At 42.8% G+C, this 26,370-nt stretch overlaps 1 protein-coding gene across 10 annotated transcripts in view; it reads right to left on the minus strand.

Annotated features, from left to right (window-relative positions):
• Window positions 1-5,858: 5,858 nt before the first annotated feature.
• The window catches only part of MBNL2 (muscleblind like splicing regulator 2), a 153,572-nt gene continuing 133,060 nt past the window's right edge, over window positions 5,859-26,370 (minus strand). For all 10 annotated transcript variants that reach the window (XM_075918793.2, XM_075918794.2, XM_075918792.2 and 7 more), the window contains one exon: window positions 5,859-8,711. In XM_075918793.2, the coding sequence (XP_075774908.2) occupies window positions 8,584-8,711 (128 nt within the window). In that variant the 3' untranslated portion in view covers window positions 5,859-8,583. The remainder of the gene's footprint in view (window positions 8,712-26,370) is intronic.

The raw sequence follows: 26,370 nt of genomic DNA on the forward strand, positions 1-26,370 counted from the left end.
AGCACTTCTTAAATGACATGAGACTAAGGGCTTTTTAAAAATTAAAATCAAAACATCAACATGGCCTGAGCCTTCTTGGCAGCAGTCAGCTTTCCAAATACCTATAGCAGGACAGAGCCTAGTGTGAAAAAGTACACCCACAAGCAGGTGAAGCTGAGCCATTTTAAGTAATTCAGTTAAACATTCTGAAATCAATTCTACTTCTTCCTCTTTATTATGTCCCTAGCAGGCCACCTGCCTGGCCTCATCCAAACACACACTTCTTTGATAAGCACTTAGCTTGAGACACCTGCCATTGGACAGGCTTTTCAGGTATTTCCCCCAAAATCATGTGAGACATTGGATTCCTCTCTAACCAGCTCTCAGTGATGATACAAATGCTCCTCACCCTGCAGGGTTTTATTTATTTTTACAGGTTGGCTCTCTATAATCCGGACTTCTTTGTATGCTAACACCCATGGCCCAACATCCCTGTGGGTGCTCCTGGGCTGGAAAAGAGGGACGAGCTAGGGACCCAGCAGTTAGTAACTCCTCTCTTACGCTCCCAGAGTGCCTCAAATAGCTCATTTGCAGCATTTAAGCTCAGGGAAGGAGGGGCAGGAGAAGATGTTCAGAGGAAGAGGCAGGGTGGATGCAGAGTCCTGTGGCAGTGCACTAGCACAGTCCCATGGGCAGTGATGGGGGGTGAAAGAACAGCCTAGTGGCTGTGGGGTGCAACGCCGCCAGCCTACTTCTTCCTCCAAGCACACCCTGCCATCATTTACTGCTTGGTCAATGCTGGTTCCTCTGCTGCTGTCGGAGCAAAACCTTGCAGCCGGTAGCAGCAGAGGAGACAGTATTAACCTCCCCTGGTCTGGCAAATTTCCTGGTTTGGGGGCTGGATCAGAGAAGTACAACCTGTGCAACCATTAAAAAAGTAAATGTAATGCTCACCAAAGGTGTAAAATTGACAGCCTTAGAGAACAAAGTGCTATTTGCAATGGAACTGGCACTGCACCTGCTGCACACACTTCCTCATACAGCTGCCTAGCACTCATTTGTCTTGACCCCGAGTGGCAATTCTAGGGGATAAGAAGGGTGTTCAGCCCTCATGCTGATCCATGGCCTCTGACAAAAGGAGTGAGCCCATTTATTTCTGCTCTTTTCAATGATGCATAACTCTGTCCTCCAAGAAGCGTTACTTCTAAGTCACTGTTTCTCTCTATTCAGGAGGCCCCCAACTTCCAACGTAATTCGTTCCAAAGGAAGCGTCACAAGTCAGGGGCGTTGTAATTTGAACCTGCATTTATGGTAGGTGCTGTGTGCCATCATAAATGCGGGCCAAGGTCATAAGTCGGGAGTTTCTGATCCCTTCCACACTTACAAAAATGGTTGTAAGTGCGGGAGATCGGAACTCGGGTGGTCACATCTCGGGGGCCTCCTGTACTCAGTGCAATGGGTTGTGCCCTGCTACTGAAGATTCAAATGTCAGCATTATCTTCTGAACAGATCATGGGACTCTGAGCCAAACATTTTAACCTCTGCTCTGTCACTGGCTTGCTGTGTAATATTAGATCTTGGGCAAATAACTTAATCTCTATGAGCCTCTGCTTACTCCACTGGGAAAATGCAGCCACACTCACATTTACTTGTTTTTATAAGGCTAAGACTGGGGTCAGCGGCCTTTTCAAACCAAAGAGCCAAACGGCATCAAAATTCAGAACAAGTGGTCAACAAAGAGCTGTATAAAATGCCCATTTGCATAACTGAAAATATACAACTTAATATTATTGATAATTGACATACTACTAAATAATAGCATAAATGAAACATTCTCTCAGACTTTATTTACTCGAACTTCTGCCGCTGCATCTTTTCATGCATTTCTTTGATGTTTACGTCATAACTGGCCAAATCCAGTTCCATGCACGCATTCAGGCTGTCTTCTGTCAAATCTTATGGCAGGAAGCTAGTGATGCGGGGATGCAGGAGTCAGGGTTGAGGGGCTCAAGGCAGGGGATTTGGGTGTCCGAGGGACTCAGGGCACAATGTTGGGGTGTCTGGGGGTGCAGGAGTGTTATAGCAGGAGACTGCGGTTGTGGGGGTGCAGGAGTTTGGGGATGTGGGGGTATGAGCAGCTAGGATTGCCAGATGGTTTAACCAAAAATACCGAACACCCTTCCCCCCCCCCAAAAAAAAAACACCAGAGAAAAAATTCTGTTGAGAAAAAAAAAAGGGGGAGACCAAAGTTGTTGAGGAAAAAAAAAGGACCCCGAGAGTTAAGCAAAATAAATAAATAAATAAATAAATAAATAAAAATAAAACAGCATGGCCCCTTTAAGAAAAGCCTTTGAGGCTTTTTGCTGGCAGCCATCTTATTTTCCTGATCTGAGCCAGAAGACCATTCCCCTGTGGAACCAGAGAAGTGGGGGTCCAGAGGGTCCCGGTTGCTGAGTGTGTTTAGGGTTGCCAGGTATTCTCGCCTCCTGGCAGAGAAAAAAAATCAGTTGGGGCGTGTGGGGAGTGCAGGAGAGTTAGACGCTGTGGTCAGATGGGGGCTGTGCCCCAATTGGGGGCTTGTTGGCCAGGCTTCATTTTTAAATAAAGTAAAATATTATGTCTAACACAAAAGGTTTCAACATTGTCTTTATTTATGGAAGTAGTGGGGAACCTTCTTTGGGTTGGGGCCGCTGACCCACAGAAAAATCAGTTAGGGACCAAACAAGTGAGAATAAAAAACAAAACAAAATCTTCCCCAAACTCTCAATCCTCAGTGATGTGACCCCCACCTGAAACACCTCACTCCCCTGATGCTCCAGGCCCACAGTGGAGGAAGGGGCAGGGAAGACTGGGGTTCAAGACCTCAGGCCAGATTTTCTGGAGTTCTAAGATTAGTGGATTTTGTGGGGCCTCCTGCGCTCTGAGGTGGGGCCATAAATGAGGGGTTATGTGTGCAGGACGCAGCTGCCAGTGAATGGGGTAGGGATGGGAGTGCAGGATCTGGGAGGATGTGGGGTATAGGAGGGGGTGAGGGTACAAGGTCTGCCTGGGGGCAGAAGTGTACCAGGGGCAGGCTGCCTAGCAAGGGGAGATTCTAGCCAGCAGGGCTGTGGGGAGAGGCAGGGAGTAGGGAGGATTTTGGCCAGGGGACAGGAGCTGTCTGGCTGGGGTGGTGAGTGAGGGGTTGGTCTCGGCATAAAGGGGTGGGGTGCATGCACTTGTTTGCACGCTGCGTGGCAGGCACCACCTGCTGCTCCCATTCCCCAGAAACCTCCAGGCAGGATTTCCAGGAGAAACCTCCAGGGAAGTGTTTCCTGAAGGAACAAAAAAGGGCAGTGCACAGGGAGCCATTTTGATGACTTGTTTTCCACATGCGGAGGGAAGGAAAGAGCAGCACACCGAGACATTATTCACTCTGCTTTGCCTTACTCTGCACGGCGCCTCGGGGCTTTCTTCCCCCGCCCGCCCGCCCAGGAAGCCGGTGCTGATGCTCCAGTCTTATGGAGCCGTAAGGTTGTAGCACCAGCGCAGGCTCCCTTCTGGGGGGCGGCTGAGTTGGGGCTGCAGAAGAGCCATATCTGGCTCCCTAGAGAGCCGCAGGTTGTCGACCCCTTATTCTCATGTCTAAGTGTAGCTGTTCTTTTTTCAATACATCTGCGCGCACAGTGTCACTGTACGCAATTCTGTGCGCGCTACCAGAAGTGGCACACACAGTTACTGTTCTGGCCAAGGTAAATCTGTGGCAGGCCCTCATGCCCAGGTCCACTAAGGTATTTAGGTGGTGTTATGTCTGCAATTGCAGTGCGAGTCTTTTGAGCACCCACAAAGTCACTGGTACATGATCCACAAAGCTTGAATGAGGCGCCTCAACTTCTATACAGTGAATGTGGAGAAACAGGGGATTCAGAATGCAATCCACAAAGCCAGCATGCTAGGCAGGGAGCTGCCTAAGCTAACCAATGGGCTATGCCAAAAAGAAAGATGTGTCCTAAACTCTGCTCTTCTCAGAAATAGGCACCTAAGTCTGAGCTGCAAGGAGGTGCGCTGGCAGCTTGTGACCCATGGATAGGAATCCCTCTCCTGGAGTCAGGTGACGTAGGTATCCAAATTCTTTCTCTTGACAATGAGCTAGGTAAACTCCTAAATCCAACTGAAACAGCAATGAGGTGGGGGCTGGGAAAGACCTCCATTATAACGCTTAGCTCAGTGGCAAGGGTGAGGTGAAGGAGCTCCCTTAGGGCTTGTCTACACTACAGAGAAGTTTGAAGACGACATAGTCAATATTCCGGGGTTCGAATTAGCAGGTCTAGTGAAGGCATGCTAATTCGAACTGGGCATGTGCTCCTGCAGGCACCAGTAGTCCTGCTTCTCACAAGGAGTTAGGGAAGAAAATGGGAGCATGTACTCCCCTTGACCGCCCGCTCTGTGGATGGTGCCAAAACATGATTTAAGATACTTTGACTCCAGCCATATAATTAACATAGCTGGAGTTGCATATCTTAAGTCGACTTTCCCCTTTAGTGTAAACCTGGCCTTATTTACTTTAACCCAGTGGCTAGGGTACTCACCTGGGATCTAGGAAACCATTCTTGTGAGACAGGATTTACATAGGAATTTACCACTTCTCAGGGTTAGGATGGGATACCCTAATGTGGAGCGCCTGCTGCCTCTCCCGTTGAAGTTGTTCCACTTTAATGATATAATAAATTATTAAATATTAATTGGGCCAGTGAGAGAATGAGACAATCTATAGCCGAGTAGCTACACGAATCACCTGAGAACAGAAATCTCATTTGTTCAAATCCCTTCTCCTCATCATGGAGGAAGAACTGGATCCAGGGTCTCTCCCAATACTAGACTAAACATTACAAAGGAGGTAATTCTCTCCCCCCCAGCCATTTTGCATGTGGAGCTGAATGGCCTCTGAGCACATCTGTTGGATTGACAGGTAAACACCTATCTTCCCCTGGTTTGTGAAATGCTCTTCATCTTAAGGGGAGGCTGCAGTGATCATGCCCAGAGACAGAAACATAGACACCTAACCAACTTCTAGTGCAACAGCTTAGGCACCGAGTGCCTTTATGCACCTATAGGGTTTGTGTGTTAGATGCTTAAGCCTGAGAGTTCAAGTACCTTTGTGGATCCAAACCTCAGTGCAGTGGGACTGTTGTGTACAGGAAACCCGTGCCTGGCAGACAGAAATGTAGCCGTGTTAGTCTGGTGTAGCTGAAACAAAAAACAGGACTATGTAGCACTTTAAAGACTAACAAGATGGTTTATTAGGTGATGAGCTTTCATGGGCCAGACCCACTTCCTCAGATCAAATAGTGGAAGAAAATTGTCACAATTGTGTCCTTTTCATATGTGTTCATTTTTTTAAATTGTATCCTTTGGTATATATGATTGTGACAATTTTCTTCCACTATTTGATCTGAGGAAGTGGGTCTGGCCCACGAAAGCTCATCACCTAATAAACCATCTTGTTAGACTTTAAAGTGCTACATAGTCCTGTTTTTTGTTTTGGCAGACAGAGGCATTCTCAGGATTGGGACAAGGCTAGTAGATCTGCAGCTACAAACTTAGCCCATACATATTCCCTCCTGGAGATGATGTGCACAGCAGCCATAGTGCTGCTGTAATAGCTCCTGCTGACTAGGAGTAAGCAGGTAAAAAGAAGAATTCCATCCTCCTGCAAGTCACATTTGTTCACCCTGAGCCAGGTCATTTTATGACATTTCATCTCTCCTGCTTGCCACAATTAAAAAATGGTTTTAAAAATACCATGCTCATCATCTGTTGATTTTTGGTGTTTTCTTATTGCATCAGTTGTTCTTCTTAACATGATGTCACAACAATGAAAGAATGCTTTGCTCCTGCAATCTTTTTAAATGCTTTTTATTTGAGCGGTTGCACATTGGGTGAATAAACTTAATGTTACAACAAAAATATAATGGATATTTAACAGATTGCTAATGGTTTCAGTGAAAAGTATGAAAGAAGGGATTTCTTTAAGTGTTATTGAAATATTCAATATAAGTGCAGTCAATTACATTTTGTATGACAGAGGCAAATGATAAGGTATTTTGGTGAAGTGCTATTTCATTTATAGAAAATAAATACTGAGACATCTCAAGTAACTTGAAATCACATCTCAGCTATAGTATTCATTATTTCAATGTTGGCCCATCTTATGGTTCTTCCTGGGGAGTTTATTTAGTTCAATTAAATAAAGCATTCATGGTTCACACATTGTCATTATAGTTTCTTTTTAAAATATATAAAAAATTTGGCAAATAATATTTATACAGAAAAATAGTTTTAGATCTTCCCAAATTTGTAATTGATCTAAAAATTATTTTGTTAATAAATAAAATGTTGTATATTTGCACATCTGTGTAATTGCCTCCTTATTGTTAGCACAGGTCTGTACTTGTACAATTTTTAGGACTATCACAAAGTTACAAAGTTGGAAAGTGGCTTTCATATTAAAAATACATTTTTTTCTTTTGTTTTGTAGGTTTGTCTGGATGCAAGACTTGAAGTATCTGAAGCTTTGTCACGAATGGGCAAAAAATAGTAGTACTGAAGTAATTATAAAAAAACTATAGAATAATTATCATGAAACATAAAAAGTTTGCACAAACAGTGTTTTAGAGAGTCCTCTACATAAAATATTTAAACAACGTGGATAATTTACCATTTAGTCTTTTACAATAAGCTACCAAAATGTCTAAATGAACTATTATTAAAAAAAATAAAAACAACTTTGACAGATATAGGCAAGTTGCAATGTCAACTACCTAGTTATAATGACTGAGAAAGTCTACAAATATTAGTGTTTTAATAGTACATAATGGTGATACCTTAACTGCTAAAGTAACAAGTTAAGATACATGTTTTCCCCCACAAAATAAAACAAATGCAACATTACAACCACTATGTTAATTTTACAATCAGATTGTGATTTTTTTTTCCTTTCGGGTGATCAGATCTACAGCTTTAATATAAATAGATAGTAATCAGACATTTGACAAACAAAATTTAGAATGAAAAACAATTTTCTAGACAAATAATCATTCCATTAGTGCCTCTAGTGCCTTTCAGAAAAGGCAGTGCTGCCAAAGTTTAAAACAGTTTACAATCAATCTGAAAAGGTTAAGTTAAAATACTGCAATCACTAACAATGTTCACATAGAAAACTGATGTTGCCAACAATTATACATAATATTCACTTATAACAGCTGTTTTGATTTTTAAACAATAATTTAAAAACTATGTATTTGTAATGTGTGCAACGTACAAAATGTAAAATATGAAATATTTGGTACAGTAGTGCTGGAAATAAATCTTAAACCAAACCTAAATGAAATTTTATTGTACATATATAATTACCGTGTAAATCAACAATGTATTTAAAAAAGTAAACAACATTAAAATCTATTTAGTCCATATATATGTATGTATGTATATATATAATATGTATATAGTTGTATTAAAGATATCTTCATATTTCTGTGACATAAAATATGTTTTTAAAGAAAAAGTTTAAAAGTACTATTTTTTTCTTCCATGCTGTAATCCGGTTACAACCCTTTAATCCAATTTTTAAAAATGCAAGATCAGTAATGATTTATTAAACTGAAACTCTCCCTACATTTTTAATGTTTAGTTAATAGTCTAGATTAACGTCACTTATCAGGTCTTCAGTGACTGAACTCAATGTTAGTTAAAGTAAAGTATCTTCCAAATCTCCTCACCTTTTTGTTGTTGTTTTTGATAGAAGTTGCCTCAACAACAATTTGACTCTTTTAGGTAACCTGACTGAGCATTTAAAAGATTAGTCACTTATTGTAGATTAGATTGTTGGCATTAGCCTCACTTGTTTCAAGTGTGATGTGGGAAAATTTAGGCACTTCTGCAAAGTCTCTTTAAAAAACATTATAAATATATTCATAAAATAATATTTTCAAGACTTTGTTGTGGGGGTATGAAGTTCATACCGTGCAAAGTTTTAATTTTTTTCTGTTGTCCCATGATTCAATGCAGCTTCTCTATACAAGTCAATTATCAGCTTACATGCATCTAAAGAATTTGTGCTTTATATTCGATTTACTATGTAAAATTTAGACTTATAGGGTAATGAGTGGGGGTAGTGGGTTTTGTTTCACTTCCTTTCTTTGTCTTGGAGTCAACTGACTAGGGAAGTAAACATAGGACTTCTTGTTTTTCTGCTTGGTTAAAATAATAATTAGGGTTAGAAATCAAACCTGCAACTGGAATATATTTTAGTCAATGTAAATTAATTATTGCTAAACTTGAAAGATTCATAAAATTGTGAATCTTACATTACTAAATTAATGGGACCATTTCCATTAGCTGTAGTTATGGAGACAATAAATATTCCTATGAAGTAAACTGTGTTTATAAAATCTTTAAAAGTAAAATGTTACCCTTTATGTCTTGAAACATCACAGCTGGTATCAGGTAGTTAACTATTTTAGGTTGGAATATATTAAGCATACCATATTTAATAATCATATATAATACAGCAGCACTAGCTTTTTAGAATTTGTGATCTGTCCATAAGAACAAAATCTTGTTTATTTAGCATGCAGTTTGTGGCAATTCTAGAGAGGAAGAGACAGGATAGTATGTACAATAACAATGTTTTGTCACTCTCAGTGAGGCCTCTTGACATTCCATTCCATTTCTGCTGATTATTTCAGGATTATCTGTAAAGAAATGAAATTATTACTGGATTTTTTGATTATTTTATCTTTTTAAAAGAAAACCACTACACTACAATTTATACTTTGGTCTCTTAAAATTAAGACACAGATTACACATGGTTTTCACCATTGACTTATGTTGGGTTTAGGCTTTTGCATTTCACAAAATTGTCCTTTTCCTCTCATTTACAGACTCTCAAGAGGATGAAATCAGACAAAGGGGATATTATATTTGAAAATATCAGTTACAGTTCCTCATTTTTCCAACATGAGAAAAGTGAAAAAGAAAAATATCAAAGTGAGACATGAAAGAGTACCCTAAATACTCCTTGAAATGTACAGAAATTGAGGGTACAGGAGGAAGTTACTTATCAAGTGTGGGACCAGTGTTAATGAGTGCAATTCAGTCAGGCTGGATATGGCTCGCTCCCAGCAGCTGATGGTGGCAGCCGGGGGGGGGAGGGGGGAGGAGGAGCATGGTTTGTGAAATTTCAGTATACTAGAGCTCAAGAGGGACCTGTGTTCTGCAGGTCAGTCATTTTATTTCCAACACAGCAAAGGTTAACAGCTTTAATTTAATGCCACCTCCCCACACACTGTACAGTTTTGGAAAACAAACCAGATTGCCACCATCCCTCCCAATAGGTTCACTATTTCATAAAGAGGCTAGCTTTCATACCAGATATAAAAATCACTACCTGGGGGACATCACACAATATCTCACCATCGCCATGTCTCCACTTCATAGCTAAAAGTGAAAAGGTTTGTAAGTACAAGGTTTGTGCTGAGATGCCCCTTTTTCCTGTTCAACTGGGCATTCAATACATTTTAAGCCATATTTGTAAGTAATCTATAAGGGCATGTCTACACAGCAGGGCTAAAGCCAAAATAAGCTATGCAACTTAAACTACACAATTGACGTAAGTTCAAGTTGAAATAGCTTATTTTGGCTTTTGGCACTGTCTACACAGCAGGAAGTCCGAGAAAGAGCATTCTTCCTCCTACTTCCCTTACTCTTCATAAAATGAGGGTTATAGCAGTTGGAGCAAGAAGTCCTCCAGCTTGACATTAGTTTGACATTATGTTGAAATAACTGCTTGTAGTGTAGATACGGACTACGGTATTTTGGAATAATGGCATAACCTCAGAAACATACTACCTCTGACATACAGACCACCAAAAAGAAACACTCACCCTCACATGGACAGACCATTATTTCAGGCATATGTACAATTAAAATTTAATATTTTTGTTGAAAAATAAAACCATCAATGACTGTAGCCACTGAATGAGGGGTGCCCCAAGAGCTGGCTGGGGTATGTCTATTTCTCTGCCAGTTTTCTGCTCTATGTATAGTATGAAAGTAAGTTAAACTATTACAACTAAATTCCTGTGGGTATCCCAGAAACCACAGCTAATGGTGGGGACAATGAACACCAATATGTTCCATTTCTCCAAAAAAGATGACTGTTGATAACATGCTGTGTTCCAGGAGTGACATCAGTGTTTTATTATATCTGCACGTTGCACCACTTTCCAGGTAGGAATTCTACAAGTGCTCAAATCTGGAGATGGATCAGGTACACAAAACACTGAATTACTGTTTTTCAAGGCACCTACAATCTGGCCATTCTGTTCAAGCCATCTGTTCTAGAAGGCTGAAATAGCAGATCCCATTACAGTTACTGAATGATCTATTTCAAGCCTGGATTGTCTTTATTATCATTTATATTTTAGTATCTCGAGGATTCAGTCACCAGGCTCCCACAGAATGGGGGTGAGCAATAAGTGGCCCTCTGGGAGCTGCGAACAGCTGTACCTGCAGATGATCAGGTAAATAAAGCATCTGGCATCTAACCCCGTCGGGTCCATGGGTTGCTTATTGCCCACTCCTGCCACAGACTAAACATTTATTTGCCCCCAAAGGACTTAAAATTTAAACAGACAACACACAATGGGTTATGAAAGAAACAAATGAGTGGGGAAGGGCATAGAGGAGGATGAGGGAACAAAGCTTTGATGCTTACTAAATATTTTAATTGTGGTAGTAGCCTCAGATCAGCCAGGTTGGGACCCCATTGTGCTAGGCATTGCACAGAGTAACTGACAGTCTCTTTCCAAGGTAGATGATTTATCATGATGAGATGGGATGGCTGCCTAGCAGAAAAGGAGTTAAAAGCCGACCTAGAGAGGCTGTGCAGGAGGCCAGAACCCAATCATAGCCCGGCAGGGTCATATAAGAAGAGCTTCAGGGCAGAGCAGATATCAGTAGCTGATTCGAGCATGAGGGGAGAAGACCATACTGCTAGCAGAAGGAAGAAGTGCCAGCACCCTGGACAGAACAGAGCAGAGCAGAGCAGGGAAGCGACAAAGAACTCCTGGCTTGCTGCTATGACTGGCAGGTGAAGTCCTGATATAAAGGCACAGATGGTGTTTGGGGCTGCAAGGAAGAGGCCTGGGGAAAGGTATGGAGAGGTTGGATGGGACATAGCACATGACCACATCTACAGGGTCCCTGAGATGGGACCTGAAGTAGAGGGCAAGCCTAGGTCTCTCTCCTCCCCTTCCTTGCCATTGAGGAAGCAGCTAGACAACTGGCTCTGGTGTCACTGAAGGATGTGGCTGGACAGTGAACTATGGTTTCCCTGGAAGGGGAGAGAGCTAATTCCCAAGACAGGCAACAGGCGGCACCACAGTGAATCCACCCATCACACATAGATTAATGGTTTGAGTAATTTGTAATCAGTTGACGGCATTAATCGCAATTTTCCACCTGCCTCGCCATTCTCAGATGGCAGTTTTGTGTACACATCACAGTAGAAGTGAATTTTAAGGAGGAACCTGAAGGAGAATAGGATGGTGGCTTTATGGATTTCAATAGAGAGCCTTCCTCCACACTAGTGGCAGCCTGGGTGAAAAGATGAAGGTACATGTAGAAGAGGCGCACAAAGTATTTTACATTGGACATTTCATATGCTGTTGATTTGTGCTGAAAATCCATATAACCACAACAAGTGGTATGTTATACTTATTCATGTGTGTTAATTTACTTTTATCCTCTCAGTCCTTAGATTTTTGTTGAAAAAAGAAATCAATTGAAAACCATCTCCACCATGGGAGTGGTATCTAAGGATCACCTATAATACTGTGGTGGGACTGACATTTTTGGCGTGTGCCCATGGAGGTGCACACCTTAGAGCAGGGGTGCGCAATAATTTTTGGCTGGGCTGCCCCGGAAGGAGTGGGACCTTTTCTGGAAGGGGAAGGGCCTGATCACTTCTGGGCTTCCCCACCCCGAGACCATAATTGGTCTGGGGTGGGGGAGTCCCTTTGCCCCCCCTTCCCACTAGGCAACCATGCCCCTGGGAGGGCGGGAAGAGGCTTCACATTCTCCCCTGCCCCCAGGTCCTGATTGGCCTGGGAGTGGTGGGAGTGTGCAACGCCTCCTCCCATCCGACACCCGCCTTGAGAGGAGCATGGGGCACTTCAAAGTGCCATGCACTGCTCGCAGGGAAGGAGGAGACATTATGCGCTCTCCCACCCCCAAGCCCTGATTGGTTTGGGGGTGGGGAAGCTGTGCGAAACTTCCCTTGCCCTGCTCCCGCCTTGCGCAAGCGTATGGCACTTTGAAGTGCCCCAGGCTCCTCGCAGGGTGGGGGGGGGGAGGAAGCTTTGCGTACTCCCCCATCTGCAGGCCCTAATTGGCCTGAGGCAGGGGAGTGGAAGGGCCTCTGCGGGCCGTATCAACCCACTTGGCAGGCCGGATCTGGCCCGTGGAGGCCCTTTTGCCCACCCCTACCATAGAGGGAACCCTGGTACCCAACTACATCGTCTGCAAATTTTGGAGGCTTTACAATTAAGTTTTCCTATTTAACATGCCTCTCTCCTAGCTGCTGTGTGAAAAGTCCACATAAATCACAGGACAATACTGATAACTGTGTAACTGATAGTCATCTTCCATGAGACAGCCTTCTGGAAAGGATTCGGGGGGAGGAATTCTCCACAAAGATCCCTGTGAAGAGATTTCCTAAAACTTCCAGCAGGTATGGGGCCTAGTCAGATGTCGAGCTTTTGAAGGAGACTTCTATTAGCAAAGGCTAGCAGGGATTTCTCCATGCTGCATCTTTTCCTGGAATCTCTTGAGGGGAGCTTTGTAGGAATGGTTAGAAAATTCACAGGCGTATTTTAGGATGGTATACGGAAGAGGAGATCCTTCCTGCAGACCTCACAGGATGCCTTAAAAAGGGCATTCTAGTGAAGTCTAGCCAACTAGTTCTAAAGCACTTAATTCCTTCCCCCCCTGTTTTTTCTCTTTTAAAATGCTACATGAAGAGAATATTGAAAGTGCACAACTAAGCACACAACATACAGGAAATGACAAATACTATACATACAACCACAACTCTTTGCACATGTGCATTCTGTCCATGACCCCCTGCTCTAATGCATTCTGATCCCTTTATAATGCTCCCCTAATGAAGAGAGAGTGGAAAGCAATTAGATCTCTCCTCCTGGACATTCATTTGGTCCCCAGCTAGCTCTTACAATATCTCCCCTGCACTTTCTTATGCAGGAAGTGTAATTGATGCAACGTGTTTAAAACGAGGGTCAGTCAGATAAGAATATTTTTTAATCACTGTCTTCAGTTTCCTTGCAAATTAACAATCAGCAAACATGGTAGATCACTCCAAATTATCTCAGGATTGCCTCAAAAGAATTAGTAAGAGTGTGAACTTGCTGGCTAATTCTGAAATGAAATAGTAACATTTGAAAGTATCTTTCAAAATAAATTCCAACTTTCTAAACCTCAAATAACCTTTCTTAAAATCCAAAATAGCATGTTCTTGGCTTTAACTGAGGCAGTTCACACCAATAAAGAACACCTTGTCTAAACTTGAAATGCACATAATTGAAACAGCCAATATTCACTACTGTGCCTTCTAAATTCTGGCCAATCAGCGTTGATTGGAGGCCTGCCTCCTTGGTCCTTACAACTGTGTGACATTAGCTGCTTGAATATCCAAAGTTGATATACAGCAGGGGTGGACAATAATTTTTGGTGGGGGGCCACTCCAAGATTTTGGAAAGTGGTCCTGGGCTGCACTTTTCTGTGGAGGTGGTGTGGGGTCGAGGATGAAGGGGTTGTGACCTGGGCCAGGGGATTGGGGTGCAGGGTGTGGGAGGGGGTTTCTTGGTGCAGGAGAGGATTCTGGCCTGGGGAGAGGTGTAGGAGGGGAGTACAGGATCTGGGAGGGAGTTATGACCTAGGCAAAGGGTGCAGAGGGTTCAGATGGTGACCTGGGGAGGGAGCTGGGGTGTGGGAGGGGCAGGGATGCCAATGGCAGGCTTTGGCTAGTAGGTGCTTATCTCCCAGCCAAAAGCCCTGCAGCACCCCCAATCAAGCTGGGCTTCCTGCCTGCTGCAGCCCCAGACAGCTTAAAAAGATAGCATGCTGATCCCTCCATGAGGCTCTCAGCTCCAGGCAGGGAGAGGGCATACGCTGCCTCCGTCCCCCAGGCCAATCCCTCAGTTCCTATTAGCTGGTTGTTTCCAGCTACGAAGCCTCCTCCTCCCTCCAGAGCAGAGAGGCACATGGAGCAGCCTGCGCTTATAACAGCAGCAGCTGTGTGCCTGAGGGGCCCGGGAGGGTGTCCATGGGCCAGATCCATTCAGCAAGGTTTCCTATGCTGCACAAATCTGATGTACGCTGACTCTTGCTCAGTTACGGATCTGTCAGTGGACCCACCAGCAATTGTAGTAAAAAACATGCTTTCTGTATATATTTGAGAGAGTCTCTGAAAGAGACAGATTACTCCTTAAAAACCTTTCATTCCACGGGTTTGAATGTATTTTGAGCCAAGATTAAGGCCATCTCCCTAAAATTGAACTTGTGCTTCCTGACTCTGTAAGTGGTGTTAATAAGGTGGCAAACATTTGTCTCTCCCCGTTGCATATTGCAGAGCTAGCTAAGAAAAGGAGTTTCTTGTAGACAAAGCAGTATTTTATGCTTCCATGCATTTCACATGAGCAGCAGAGCAGTCACGCACATGGAGGTAATACATTCTAAAGGTCTTAAAGACACTTACTTACAAGAGGGCTGCCCTTCTCAAAAAGCTTATCACACATTCCAAAAGTTACATGAAACATTTAATCTCTCTGACACACAAGCCAGGGGGATTTATCTTTTCATGTGTTTTAGAAAATGCATCTACATCAAAATTTTCTCATATTTCTATCTCATGTGCTCTGTCCTTTACACTTACCCTGCTCCTGCTTTAGTCTGATTATTACTACAGCTGAACCTCCATACTCAGGGTGACCCTAATCCAGAAATATCTGTGATATGCAGGAGGAAGTGGCTGTGCACATTGCTGCTGCTGCCCCCACGCCCCGCAGCTAGGAAAATGGCAGCACACAGAGCCAATTCCCCTGAGGCTCCCTTAGTGAAAGGGGGTGATGCCTCAGAGTGACAGGGAGTGCGGAGCCATATGTGTCTGGGAGTGGGATGGCAGGTAAGCATCCCACCTCCTCAGTCCCAGGTCTTGCAGCTCTCTCTTTGGCCCGGTAAAATCTTTAATCCGATATACCCTGTTTTCCAAGACTAAAGAGGTTCAACTGTATTATCATTGTTCACTCCAAAATCCAAAAGGGTAAGTAGATATGTTCCAGACTATTTGGTTTTTTTAAATAAAATCTAAATCAAATCTGTGATTTATCTCATTTTAAAGTCCCACATCTTGTCTTGGCTTTCTGATATCCCTTCTGAATTGCTAGCCAGCAACTCCAGATCAATGTGGCCAAAACTCACCTTTTGATCTGTCTCTTGAAACCTTCCTCCCTAATCCCAATTTCTATGTTAAATCAGCCTAATTCCCACCAATGCATAATCTTGAATTCTGCCCTCCCTTGACATTCAGACAGCCACATAGTATCCAAGTCTTATCACACCTATCAACATTTTAAAGAAAATGCCTTTTTTTTCCTGTCTAGATTGCCAAGGCTCTAAGTATCCTATGCCCTGGCTATTGTGCTCTCCTTTCTATCCTTGACACCAGTTATATGCCCCACCCAAAGACCAGACAAAAACTGCCATGAGGATCATCTTTCTGGCCATATGAGACCTCCCTTTGCACTCCTCCATTGGCTTCCTTTCCTCCATCATACCAAACACAACTTCCTTTTTTTACATTTAGTTCCGCAAAGTCTATCTTAGCCCAAGTCTACACTGGCAAGTCACTGTGCAGTAAATCAGCTCCCAGCGCTGTAACTCCCCACGTGTCCACTCTGGCAAGGTACTTAGTGCACACTAACTCTGCAGTTGCTGCACTCTAGATAAACCAGCTTGTTGAGAAGTGTAGAGCTTGCTGCGCTCTGGATTCAGGGGTGAGATACCAGTGTGGACCCTTGAATTGTTTGTTGCATTCTGACTGGTCCCCAGAAATGGCCCATAACACCTCAAGACCCCTCTGCTCTTTGTTTGGAACTCACTTGGCTGCCTGCCATACAGGCACGTGTATATCGCCTTTCAGAGCTTTGTTTCGGACAGCCTGAATGCTGTGCTGATTTGCTCCGGGACACAGAGCAAACTAGCCAAAGGCAGAGAGGGAGACTGCAATGCAAAGACCCAGAGAGAGAGGTGGGGAGGGGACAGTGTTCCTTTTAACATTTTCTATCCTTCAGCAGGTTGAAATTTCTTATGTGCAACACCAATATTAAGGTAGTGTGGATGTGCACCAACAATACAAAAACCTATATAAATACAAATAACAGTTCATATGTATGGAAGGAAATATATTAAAATAAGGACTATTTAATATGAAATCAAATAAAAAAGAAAATTAACACTGCCCCTGTAGTACATGTATCATCATACTTTAACAATTCAAGCTAGTAAACACACCAAAATGCATATTATCCATACATAGCTTGGCTTTAAGATGTCAAACAAATTTATGGGTCAATTGGAAATAGTATTTGCAAGGACAGCATGACTAATACAATATTCACTGACACTGGAGAGTAAAAGGCATTCACTAAGGCTTATACAGTTTCTCTGGAGAATGTTTAGGATCCATGCTGTAAAAACAGATTGAAGTTTTCCTGGTTTCCTGGTTTGTGTGCACCATCAACACAAAGAATGGAAGCCCCAGAGCAAATTAACACATAGTTTCAGGGCTTGTATGCAGATAACACCTAGTACTTGCTACTTCTGACTCATAAGAGCCAGAACTCTATTAGACAGCAGAGATCTGGTCTTAATGCAATACCCTATACCATGTATTAATTAGTAATAATGATTTTTTTAAAAATACTGTAAGATTAGAATTTTAGATACCTGCAACACTCTAAAAACTTCTGTTAAAAGAATCTTTTTCTTTCTCACCTTAAGCCATTAACATCTATGCAAACTTTGCTTGAAATATAATCATGCAAATGTCCTGCTTTCCACCCCCTGCAACCCAGACAGACAGAGAGGACTGCAGCAAATGAGTCAGTACACCCTAAACAAACTCTCCTTGTCTCCACCGCACTGCATAGATGCCAGCACCCACCCACTGCTTTTCCCCACCTACCCCTGGGTAATCTGCTCCTCCCAGCCCAGGTAGATGCCCTACCTACCCTCCCGACCCCCCCAGACAGCTGAGCTCCCTGCCTGCACGGGAGCTTTGAACCTCTGAGTGGGGCTCAGAAAACAGCTGCACAGGTACGCAGCTTACAGGGAACTTAGGGAGGGGGTGAGATGTCAGGGTTTCCACGTCCCCTCCCCTTCCTCAGGAGGGGTTGTCTGAACTTACAAGACAGCATGCTGACACCCCCAAAACAGTCTACCAAAGGGAAGTTGGAGCAAAACCAAAAACCCCTAATTTCAAGAATGAATTTAGTTTATGGATGGGATGGTAAGATGAGCTATCTTATAATGGCATGGAGCTGATCTGCAACAGCTAGTAGCAAAAATTCCTCATGGCTGGAGATGGGGCAGTAGATGGGGAAGGCTCTGAGCTACTACAGAGAATACTTTCCCAGGTGTCTGTATGGTGATTCTTGCCGACATACTCAGGATTCAATTGATTGCCATATTTAGAGTTGGGAAGGAATTTTTCCGTATATCATATTGCAGAGACCCTGGGGTTTTTTTGCTTCCTGAACCGGGGGAAAGAGTCACTAGCTGGTTCAAACTAGAAAAAAAAGTTTGAGAAGCACTGCTTTAAAGTTTATCATAGTAAGCATCAGAACATTCTCATTTCTGTTAATTGGACTGGCAACAGACAGATTAGTAGAGAGGGAAAAGCCATTACTATAGCTATATTAGGAGCACTCATGTGACAACTGTTTTTATATCCAACTCAATATGATCTTTCAGCAGATTTGATCTACTACCATAGGTTTCATTTTCCATTTGCTATTTTTAGGGCATTTTTTCCCCCTGCTTTCATTTTCTTAACTGCCGTGATGGGTAAGTGTGAGATTATTCATTATGGCAGGTCTATATTTCTTTATGTGAGTGCTATTTCACATAGCGTTTCCAAGTTCACCCATTCTTTTCAAGTCCCGTTTTCTATTTTGTTTTCTGCTTGTATTTCATGTGCATTTAATTAAAAATATTCAGAATGACAAAGAGTACAAATTTAATACTACTAATAGAGAATGCTGCCTCATCACAAAGGTTACAGGGATCATTTCTTTTCACTCTTCAGGAAAAACGAAGGCTAGTTGTCTCCCAGATTAATAAAAAAAAAAGCTCCAAATAAGCTTTTCTCCAGTGCAATAGCTCTCTAATGTGATGTTATGGGTCATGCCTGAAGGCATCAAGAAAATCCAAATTATATTTCCCACATAATTCATCCACCTTGCACATATTGTAAGTACAGTAGTATTTTCTATTACTGCACTTATGGTTAGCTTTAAAATCTTACTACCCATATTTTAGAAAATGGTCTAAACCATGTTCTCTGATAGAAATGTATCCATAAATGTCCTGACTTTTATTCATTTAAATTTTCATTACTTTTCTTTGTCTTAAACAAGAAAAAAGTGAAGCTACAAATTGTGAATGACTTTATATTTAAATTAATATATACAGAGTTTATTTGAAATAAAATCTTCAATGGGATCTTCACAGAGAGATACCTGCAAGATCACTGCCAAATACATAAGTGCACTATTGTTGAAAGGTGTGTGTGTGTGGGGGGGGGGGGGGGGGAGAGTCTTCAAGGAACAGACTGCACATTTAAGGAAGCTATGTAAGTTTATTCTTGAAATAGATAACTGAAATTATTTCAATCTCCAAACAAGTACAGCTGCAGTTCCAGACTGCAGTACATGATTAACATTTTAAAGGAAACACACATACTTGATATGAACTCTGAGTGAATTTCAAGAAATGAGAAACAGTTATATCTAAACTTTCCCCCGAATGTATGAAATCACTTGACCTAGGAAAACTGCCCGTTTTCCAATAATTAAAGAACACCCAATGGAATTTTGCCATATTTGCCAGCAATACCATTTTTGGCATGATCACAAATAAGCAATTTCATCTTAAAGATACATTGTTTGGAAAATTATATAAAAGCAGGAAATCATAAGGAAACTACCTCCTAAAACATATGTATACTGTATCCACTACAGTGTTATATTTTATGAAAAGGTTAAGTGCAGATAAACATTCCAAAATTAAAATATAGAGTGTAAAGGGAGGGAAGGATGCCTAGATTTCTGATATAGAAAAGAATTAAAATACATGTTTTCTTTACACATCTGTGTGAGGATACTGCCATCTAGCTAGTTTATGGGAAAAAGTCAATTTTCAGTTTTTTGCAAAAGATTACTTCTCCCACACCCTTGCTAAATTAGTAATATTTTATACATCATTAATACCCATCTATTGTACACAATAAAACTGCTAAAATTAACTGTCATCTGTAATGACTTCCATAGGTAAGCCTAAAGCGTTCCAAAAAACAATATTACTAAAATAAAGTGAAGACATTTCAAAGTATATTTAGCATTATATTTCAAATATCAAGCGCTTTAATTTTTGTAAAGTTATCTTTTGGTTTTGCTCTACCATATCTGCACTAAGAAATACAGCTACTTATGCAGTTTTGTTGTTAAAAAAAAGGTTTCATATATACTGGATAGCATCAATGTTTCTAGAAAATGTGTGTGTTAAGGTCTCAAGTCAATGTGAATTTTGATTTTAACACTGGCCCCTTGTGTTTGCAAAATTCTACAATCCTTACTTTGGAAAGTGAGACTTCCATCAACTTCTTGGAAGATTTTCTTTGATTACATACATTGGGTCTAGTGTGTCTACAATGAAATAGGACATGAGCCTATAATTTTTGAGCTCTGACCATGACACGTGTCTCAAGCACAGACCACCTACTGTTATCTGCATACTCTCTAGTACAGGGGTGAGGAACTTAAGGCCCGGAGGCCACATGTGGCCCCCGGCTTGCCTGGATCTGGCCTCCAATGCTCAGGGCTTTTCCCCCAGCATTGGGGAGCCTGTGCTGGTGCTCCAACCTCTTGCCACCCCCCCCCCCCCGGGGCTGGAGCACACAAAATTTACTAGCCTGGGCCCCTCCCCCAAGGCACTAGTGAGCAAAGGGAATGTCTTTCTTCTTCTCAGTTGGGGGCCATGTCAGTGAGGGCTCTGTTTGCGTTTTTTTTGCTTCTCACTTGTGTGTGGCTCCCAACTGATTTTTCTGTGGGTCAGTGGCCCCGACCCAAAAAAGGGTTCCCACTCCTGTTCTAGTATAAACTCCTTTTTGCTATCTTGAGGAACAAAAAGCAACGGCCTCCTAAACCACTAAACATACTTTTTTCCCCTCTCACAAATATGTGGTAGGGTAACCAAAAAGAAAAGTTATAAAGAAACAGTCACTTCCTAGGTCTGAGAGGACCATGGGAGAGGAGGAATCCAGTCAAATTATCTGTTATTCCTGGGGGAATTCTGTGCCAAAAATTAAATTCTGTGCACAATATTTTAAAGAAACCCCTATGATAACTCTGCTGGAGAGGGAGCTGTGCAGGGTTCCCAGAGCCAAGACATCTGCACTCCCATTCCTCCAGAGCACAGCTGCAGGGCACCTCCCTAGCTCAGACATCCCCACCCTTTTCCTCCCAGAGCCCAGGTGCAGGGCAGCTTCCAGGCACCAACTCCTGTCTCCTTCCCCACACAGCCCAGCTGCGAGTCAGTCCCCAGACATCAGCTTCCCCTCCCCATAAAGCTCATCTGCGGGGTACCCCCCAATAACAGCTCCCTACAGAGCCCAACCTCAGGACAGCCCCCAGACACTGTTGTCCCTCCCTATAGAGCCCAGCCACAGGGAAGCTCTCGAACCAGACATCACCATCCCTCCTACAGAGCCGAGCCACAGGATAGCCCCCAGTCACCAGTGCCCCCCACTACAGCATAGCCATGGGGCAACCCTTAGCCTAGCCATCAGCTCTGAAGCCTTAAGAAAGGGTTGGAAGATCTTTTGCCCACTGAGACCCCACAAGACTTGGTACAGGTTGGACCTCCCTGGTCTGGCACCCTCAGAACCTGACCCATTCCGAATCAGGGAATTTATGGGACCAGGGAAGGTTCCCTGCCACAGTCCGTCAGCTCTCAACTCTCAGCACTGCTAGCTCTGGGGGCCTCCTCACTACTCCAAGCCCTGGCCAGCCCTGCTGCCACTGCCCTGGCTGGAGGCTGCCCGCAGGCTCCAGCAGCCTGCACTGTCACAGGCTGACACAGACTCCGGCTCCAGTTCTGCGCTGCTGCAGGCTGCTGGGGCTGCCACCAGCCCTGGCCCCAGTCCCACTATGTAGGCTGCCAAGGGCTAAAACTTCTGCCCTGTGGCAGCCCGGAGGCTCTGGCCCTGCTCCCATGGGCTGCCCAGGGATATGGCTCCAGCATCTCATTACCACTTGCTGCAGGTGCTGCCCTGGAACTGGTTTCATTGCCGCAGGATGCTGGAGGCTGCTGCTGGTTCCTGCCCCACTGCTGTGGATTGCTCAGGGTTGCCACCAGCCCCAACTAAGGATGTAATAGTGTAGTTGATTAATCGATAAGCAAAAGCTTAGCGGTCAATGCTACAGAATACACACATTTCCTCCTTTTCCCCCACTCAGTAAATTTTTTAGCAGGCTGGCCAGCAGCCCAGCTCAGTCTTGGCTTGTGCTGGATCTGGGACCTACCCCAACTGCGGCTCTGCATTTAAAGTGTATTAGGAGCCTGACGGACAGGGAGCCCGGCAAAGTTCCAGCTCACGCTGGGTCTGGGAGCTCAGACACCCCTCGGACAGGGGCTGCTGCCTCTGCATCAGAGGCAGCAGCGTGGGGCGACAGGCAGCCCGTCCGTGAGGGGAGCTGGTTTTTAAACTGGTACCCCTCACAGACCAGCTCCCATCAGGCACCCCACGCTGCTGCGTCTGATACAGAGGCAACAGCGCGGAGTGGCAGGGGGCTCCTCGGGAGTAGAGCTAGAGTGCACTGGCTGTAAGCCCCACCCTCAAGGACTATGAATAGTGGAGTAACCAATAAGAATTCATGAGGTTAACTGACTGTTCAATTAACTGATATTTAACAACCCTAGCCCCAACTCCTGCCCTATCCTGCTTCTTCGTCCTAGCCCCACTTTTGGATAGCCCTCCTGCCACTAGGCTGCCAGGCTCTCTCATTCAGGAACACCCAGGGTCATGCTGGACCACAGATGTTGCCAGACCAGAGACTGCTGGTTTTGGGAGGTGCAACCTGTAGCTAGTTCTGAGTAAAAGCTGAAATGACCACAGGATAAATGCCTATGGGGGAGTTTCGAAGACTAATTGGGCTGATGTTTGGTAAGCTCATGAGCATGCATATCTACTTTTTAAATTGTGTTTAATGTTTTATCTGTAATGTTTTCACCTTAAGAATAAATGTGCTTGCTTATAAAGGGCTGTGTAGTTATGTGACTGAGGCAATTACACTATTGAACATCTTTGGGAAAATACGTGGAGCACTCTTGGTGAGCACACTTGCTCTGCTGCACATAACCGCCAATGTCATATCTCTAGGGGACTGGGTGCCCTGAAGAAAGAGACGTCAGGGTGATCACCAAAAGAGGTGGAGCTTAGGAAATGGGAACCAACAACCTGTCCCCCTTCACCTGGACTGCGCAACTGCTCCTGCTGGGGATGGCCATGGGCTGGGAGTTTGAGACCCCTGGTCTATACTATCACCTAGATAAAGCTGTAATAGAGCGGAGGAAGATTAACTAGATGAAACAGGAACCTTCCTTTCTTCTTATGAGAAGGGGAGACTGATTGGGTGAATTTCTATTTCTTTTCAGGGCTGGGATCAATGCTTTGATATTTCCATTTGTTTTCAAAAGCCATGAGACAAAAAAAGGGGGGGGGGGGCTTCAAACAATGATTGGGGAAGTCCAAAAGGGAGGATTTTACAAGCAAGACTGATTTTGAACACTGGGAAAAGGGAAAACTTGCAGTTGTAATGTCAGATATGAAAGGCAGGAGAAAAATGCAATATATAAGAAAAAGAGTAATAAACCTTAAGTTCTTTAAAATATAGTCATTTTATGAAGTAAATATGAATTCTTTAGCATTGATAAGACTATCTCCATAAGATAGCTATTGAATTTAATAATATTAGTCTTATGCAAGATCCTCTGATTATACACCTACACTAAAGGCTTCATAAAGTTATCTTTCTCCCCAAGATGTTAATTTAATCCACAGAAATGGCCATTTTCCTCTTATCTTTCAGCTTTTTAGTTCATCTGCCCGACATTTTGCCACTTTTCTACAGATCAGTTTAACTGGTTTCCTTAAGAGACAGAGCGGAAAAGAATCAACTCTCATAATTCAGTACAGCAATAAGAATGGGAGATACCTGCTTTGCCAAACCTTCTCTGAGGGAGTGGATGGAATCAGCTTAATTATCTTCCTGGGAGCAGGGCAGGTTTACAGAGGGAAGCAGTTGCCATGTGCTGCTCCTGTGCTACATACAATTGATCCACTCCTGTGGGCTTTAACAGCTGCACAACTGAGCAAGGGGGCTATCGTGATTCTTTAGTTTAACATAATTTAGGTTTCCTGAATGCCTTGTGTTCCAAGCCTCCCTCTTCCCTTTTTCAAGACAGTTCTGTCACTGCTTGTTCCCCATCTTTTGTGTTACAAGCCATAAAGGAGGGATACGTAGCTGTCTTTCCAATCTTCACAACTCTGTATTTCCTGATGAAGCATGTGATTTAATTAATTGTTTAAAAAAATCATTTCCAACCAAATTCTGGGGCAATTGCTTTAATTTGTTTTTTTTTAAATTTGCATGTAATGTGCCTATTTTTATTTTCACTGTATTAATTTTACAATTAATTTAATAAAATGAAGGTTTTTTAATGATTTCAGAATTAAGTGTTTTGCATAATTTCCTATTTGCCTCAGAAATGGATACATAATTTAGGTCAGTTGGTATTGGATAATTCACAATTCCTGGCCTTATTAGATAACATGTTGATTCTTCATCTGTTTTCAAATATAAACTGAACATTTCTCTCATATAAATGCCTCTTAAGGCCATAAACAAAGGGAGAAAATTTATGCCCCAAAATATAATGTCTTTACACAGGTTTTTCTGTAATGTATATTCCATATTGTCTATCTGTTCTGTAAAGCATTTTAGAACAGTTTTGTATGAAAGATGCTACACAAAGTCATATGGTAGTGAACTGATACGAGCAAGGCTACTGTCCAAAGACATTTCAAGTTCTTATAAGAATTCTGGATTGTCACTCTGTCTCTCTGAAGTTAAAAGGCCTGAGTCAGCATGAAGCAAGAGAAACAGCTTCATGATGATTGCAACCTCCTTTTGTTTAGGATATCACCAGATTCAGTCAACACTGGATTTCACAGTCTATCACAGTCCAGGTTTTTAAGTTCTCAGACACTACTTCTTTTTACACTTTTCTACAATGTCGGGCAACCTGCAATTCACTGGGGTTTTGTGTGAGGCTTACAAGATATTTTGTTTGCCGTTACCCATTCAGAGCTACCAGATTCCACTGGTTTCCAGCCACGTAGTTTTCTTCTGATCATTATTACTAAAGTAACATGCACGTAAAGCACAGTATGTGACAGCAAACAACACTGTAAGAGCTGTGCATGTTACTTTCTGCATCCAATTAGAATGCTGGTATAGTTCAATCGGCACACCCTGCAAATTCTAGGTATGCAAGCGCAGTTAGCAAAACTACCATATCCCAGGATATGGTATTGGGTATAACAATCTTATAGTCCACTAATATGAAGGAGAGTCACTCACATGACTCACTCACTAGCTTCAGTTGCCTGTGACTGCTTCACATATCTATATATCAGTACAAACTTTCATCTAGGATTTGGGGGTCTTTTTGTAATCAAGAACATAAGAACGGCCATACTGGGTCAGACCAAAGGTCTATCTAGCCCAGTATCCTGTCTTCCAACAGTGGCTAATACCAGATGCTCCAGAGGGAGGGATCACATCAGGTAATCCTCACATGATCCATACCCTGTCACCCACCTCCAAAGAAACAGAGGCTAGGCATACAATTCCTACCCATCCTGGCTAATAGCCATTGATGGACCTAACCTCCATGAATCTATCTATCTTTTCTTTGAACCCTGTTAAAGTTCTAGCCTTCACCGCATCCTCTGGCAAGGAGTTCCACAGGTTGACTGTGCACTGAGTGAAGAAAAACTTCCCTTTGTTTTAAACCTGCTGCCTATTCATTTTATTTTTTATTTGTTTTAAACCTGCTGTCTATCTGTTCTTTTATTGTAGGAATGAGTAAATAACTTTTCCTTATTCACTTTTTCCATACCAGTCATCATTTTATAGCCCTCTATCATATGCCCCATCAGTCTCCTTTTTTCTAGGCTGAAAAGTCCAAGTCTTTTTAATCTCTCTTCATATGGGACCAGTTCCAAACTCCTAATCATTTTTCTTGCCCTTTTCTGAACCTTATTCAATGCCAATATATTTTTTTGAGATGAGGCAACCACATCTGTATTCCGTATTCAAGATGCGGCCGTACCATGGTTTTATACAGAGGCAATAAGATATTTTCTGTCTTATTCTCTATCCCTTTTTTAATGGCTCCTAACATTCTATTTGCTTTTTTGACTGCCGCTGCACATTGAGTGGATGTTTTCAGAGAACTCTCCACAATGACTCCAAGATCTCTCTCTTAAGTAGTTGTAGCCAAATTAGACCCCATCAACTGGAGACATGCCATGGATTCCTACTTCACCACTCTGCAGCTGTAATATCAGTTGAGATAAATTACACCAATATAGAAAAACATATCACAATGTTCTGAAATAAAAACGAAAAAAAAAAACCCCTGAATTCTTGGAACTGTGTAAGATTTCTTTTCTTTTGCTATCTCTAATATCAAAGAGAAAAAGAACCACTGCAGTGGAAGCTGTTGGCAACTAAGCAAGCAGCAGTCTCTTGCGCAAGAGCGTGTCCACACTGCCGTGTGCTTTTGCGCAAGAGCGTGTCCACACTGCCATATGCTTTTGCACAAGAGAGTGTCCACACTGCCATGGATGCTCTTGAGCAAGAAAGCTCTGATGGCCATTCTGATAGGGGTGTCTTGCGCATGAAACCCGTGTTGTCTGTCCACACA

This window comes from Pelodiscus sinensis, chromosome 1 (genome assembly GCF_052426305.1).
Source record: "Pelodiscus sinensis isolate ZL-2025 chromosome 1, ASM5242630v1, whole genome shotgun sequence".
Taxonomy (NCBI): domain Eukaryota; kingdom Metazoa; phylum Chordata; order Testudines; family Trionychidae; genus Pelodiscus; species Pelodiscus sinensis.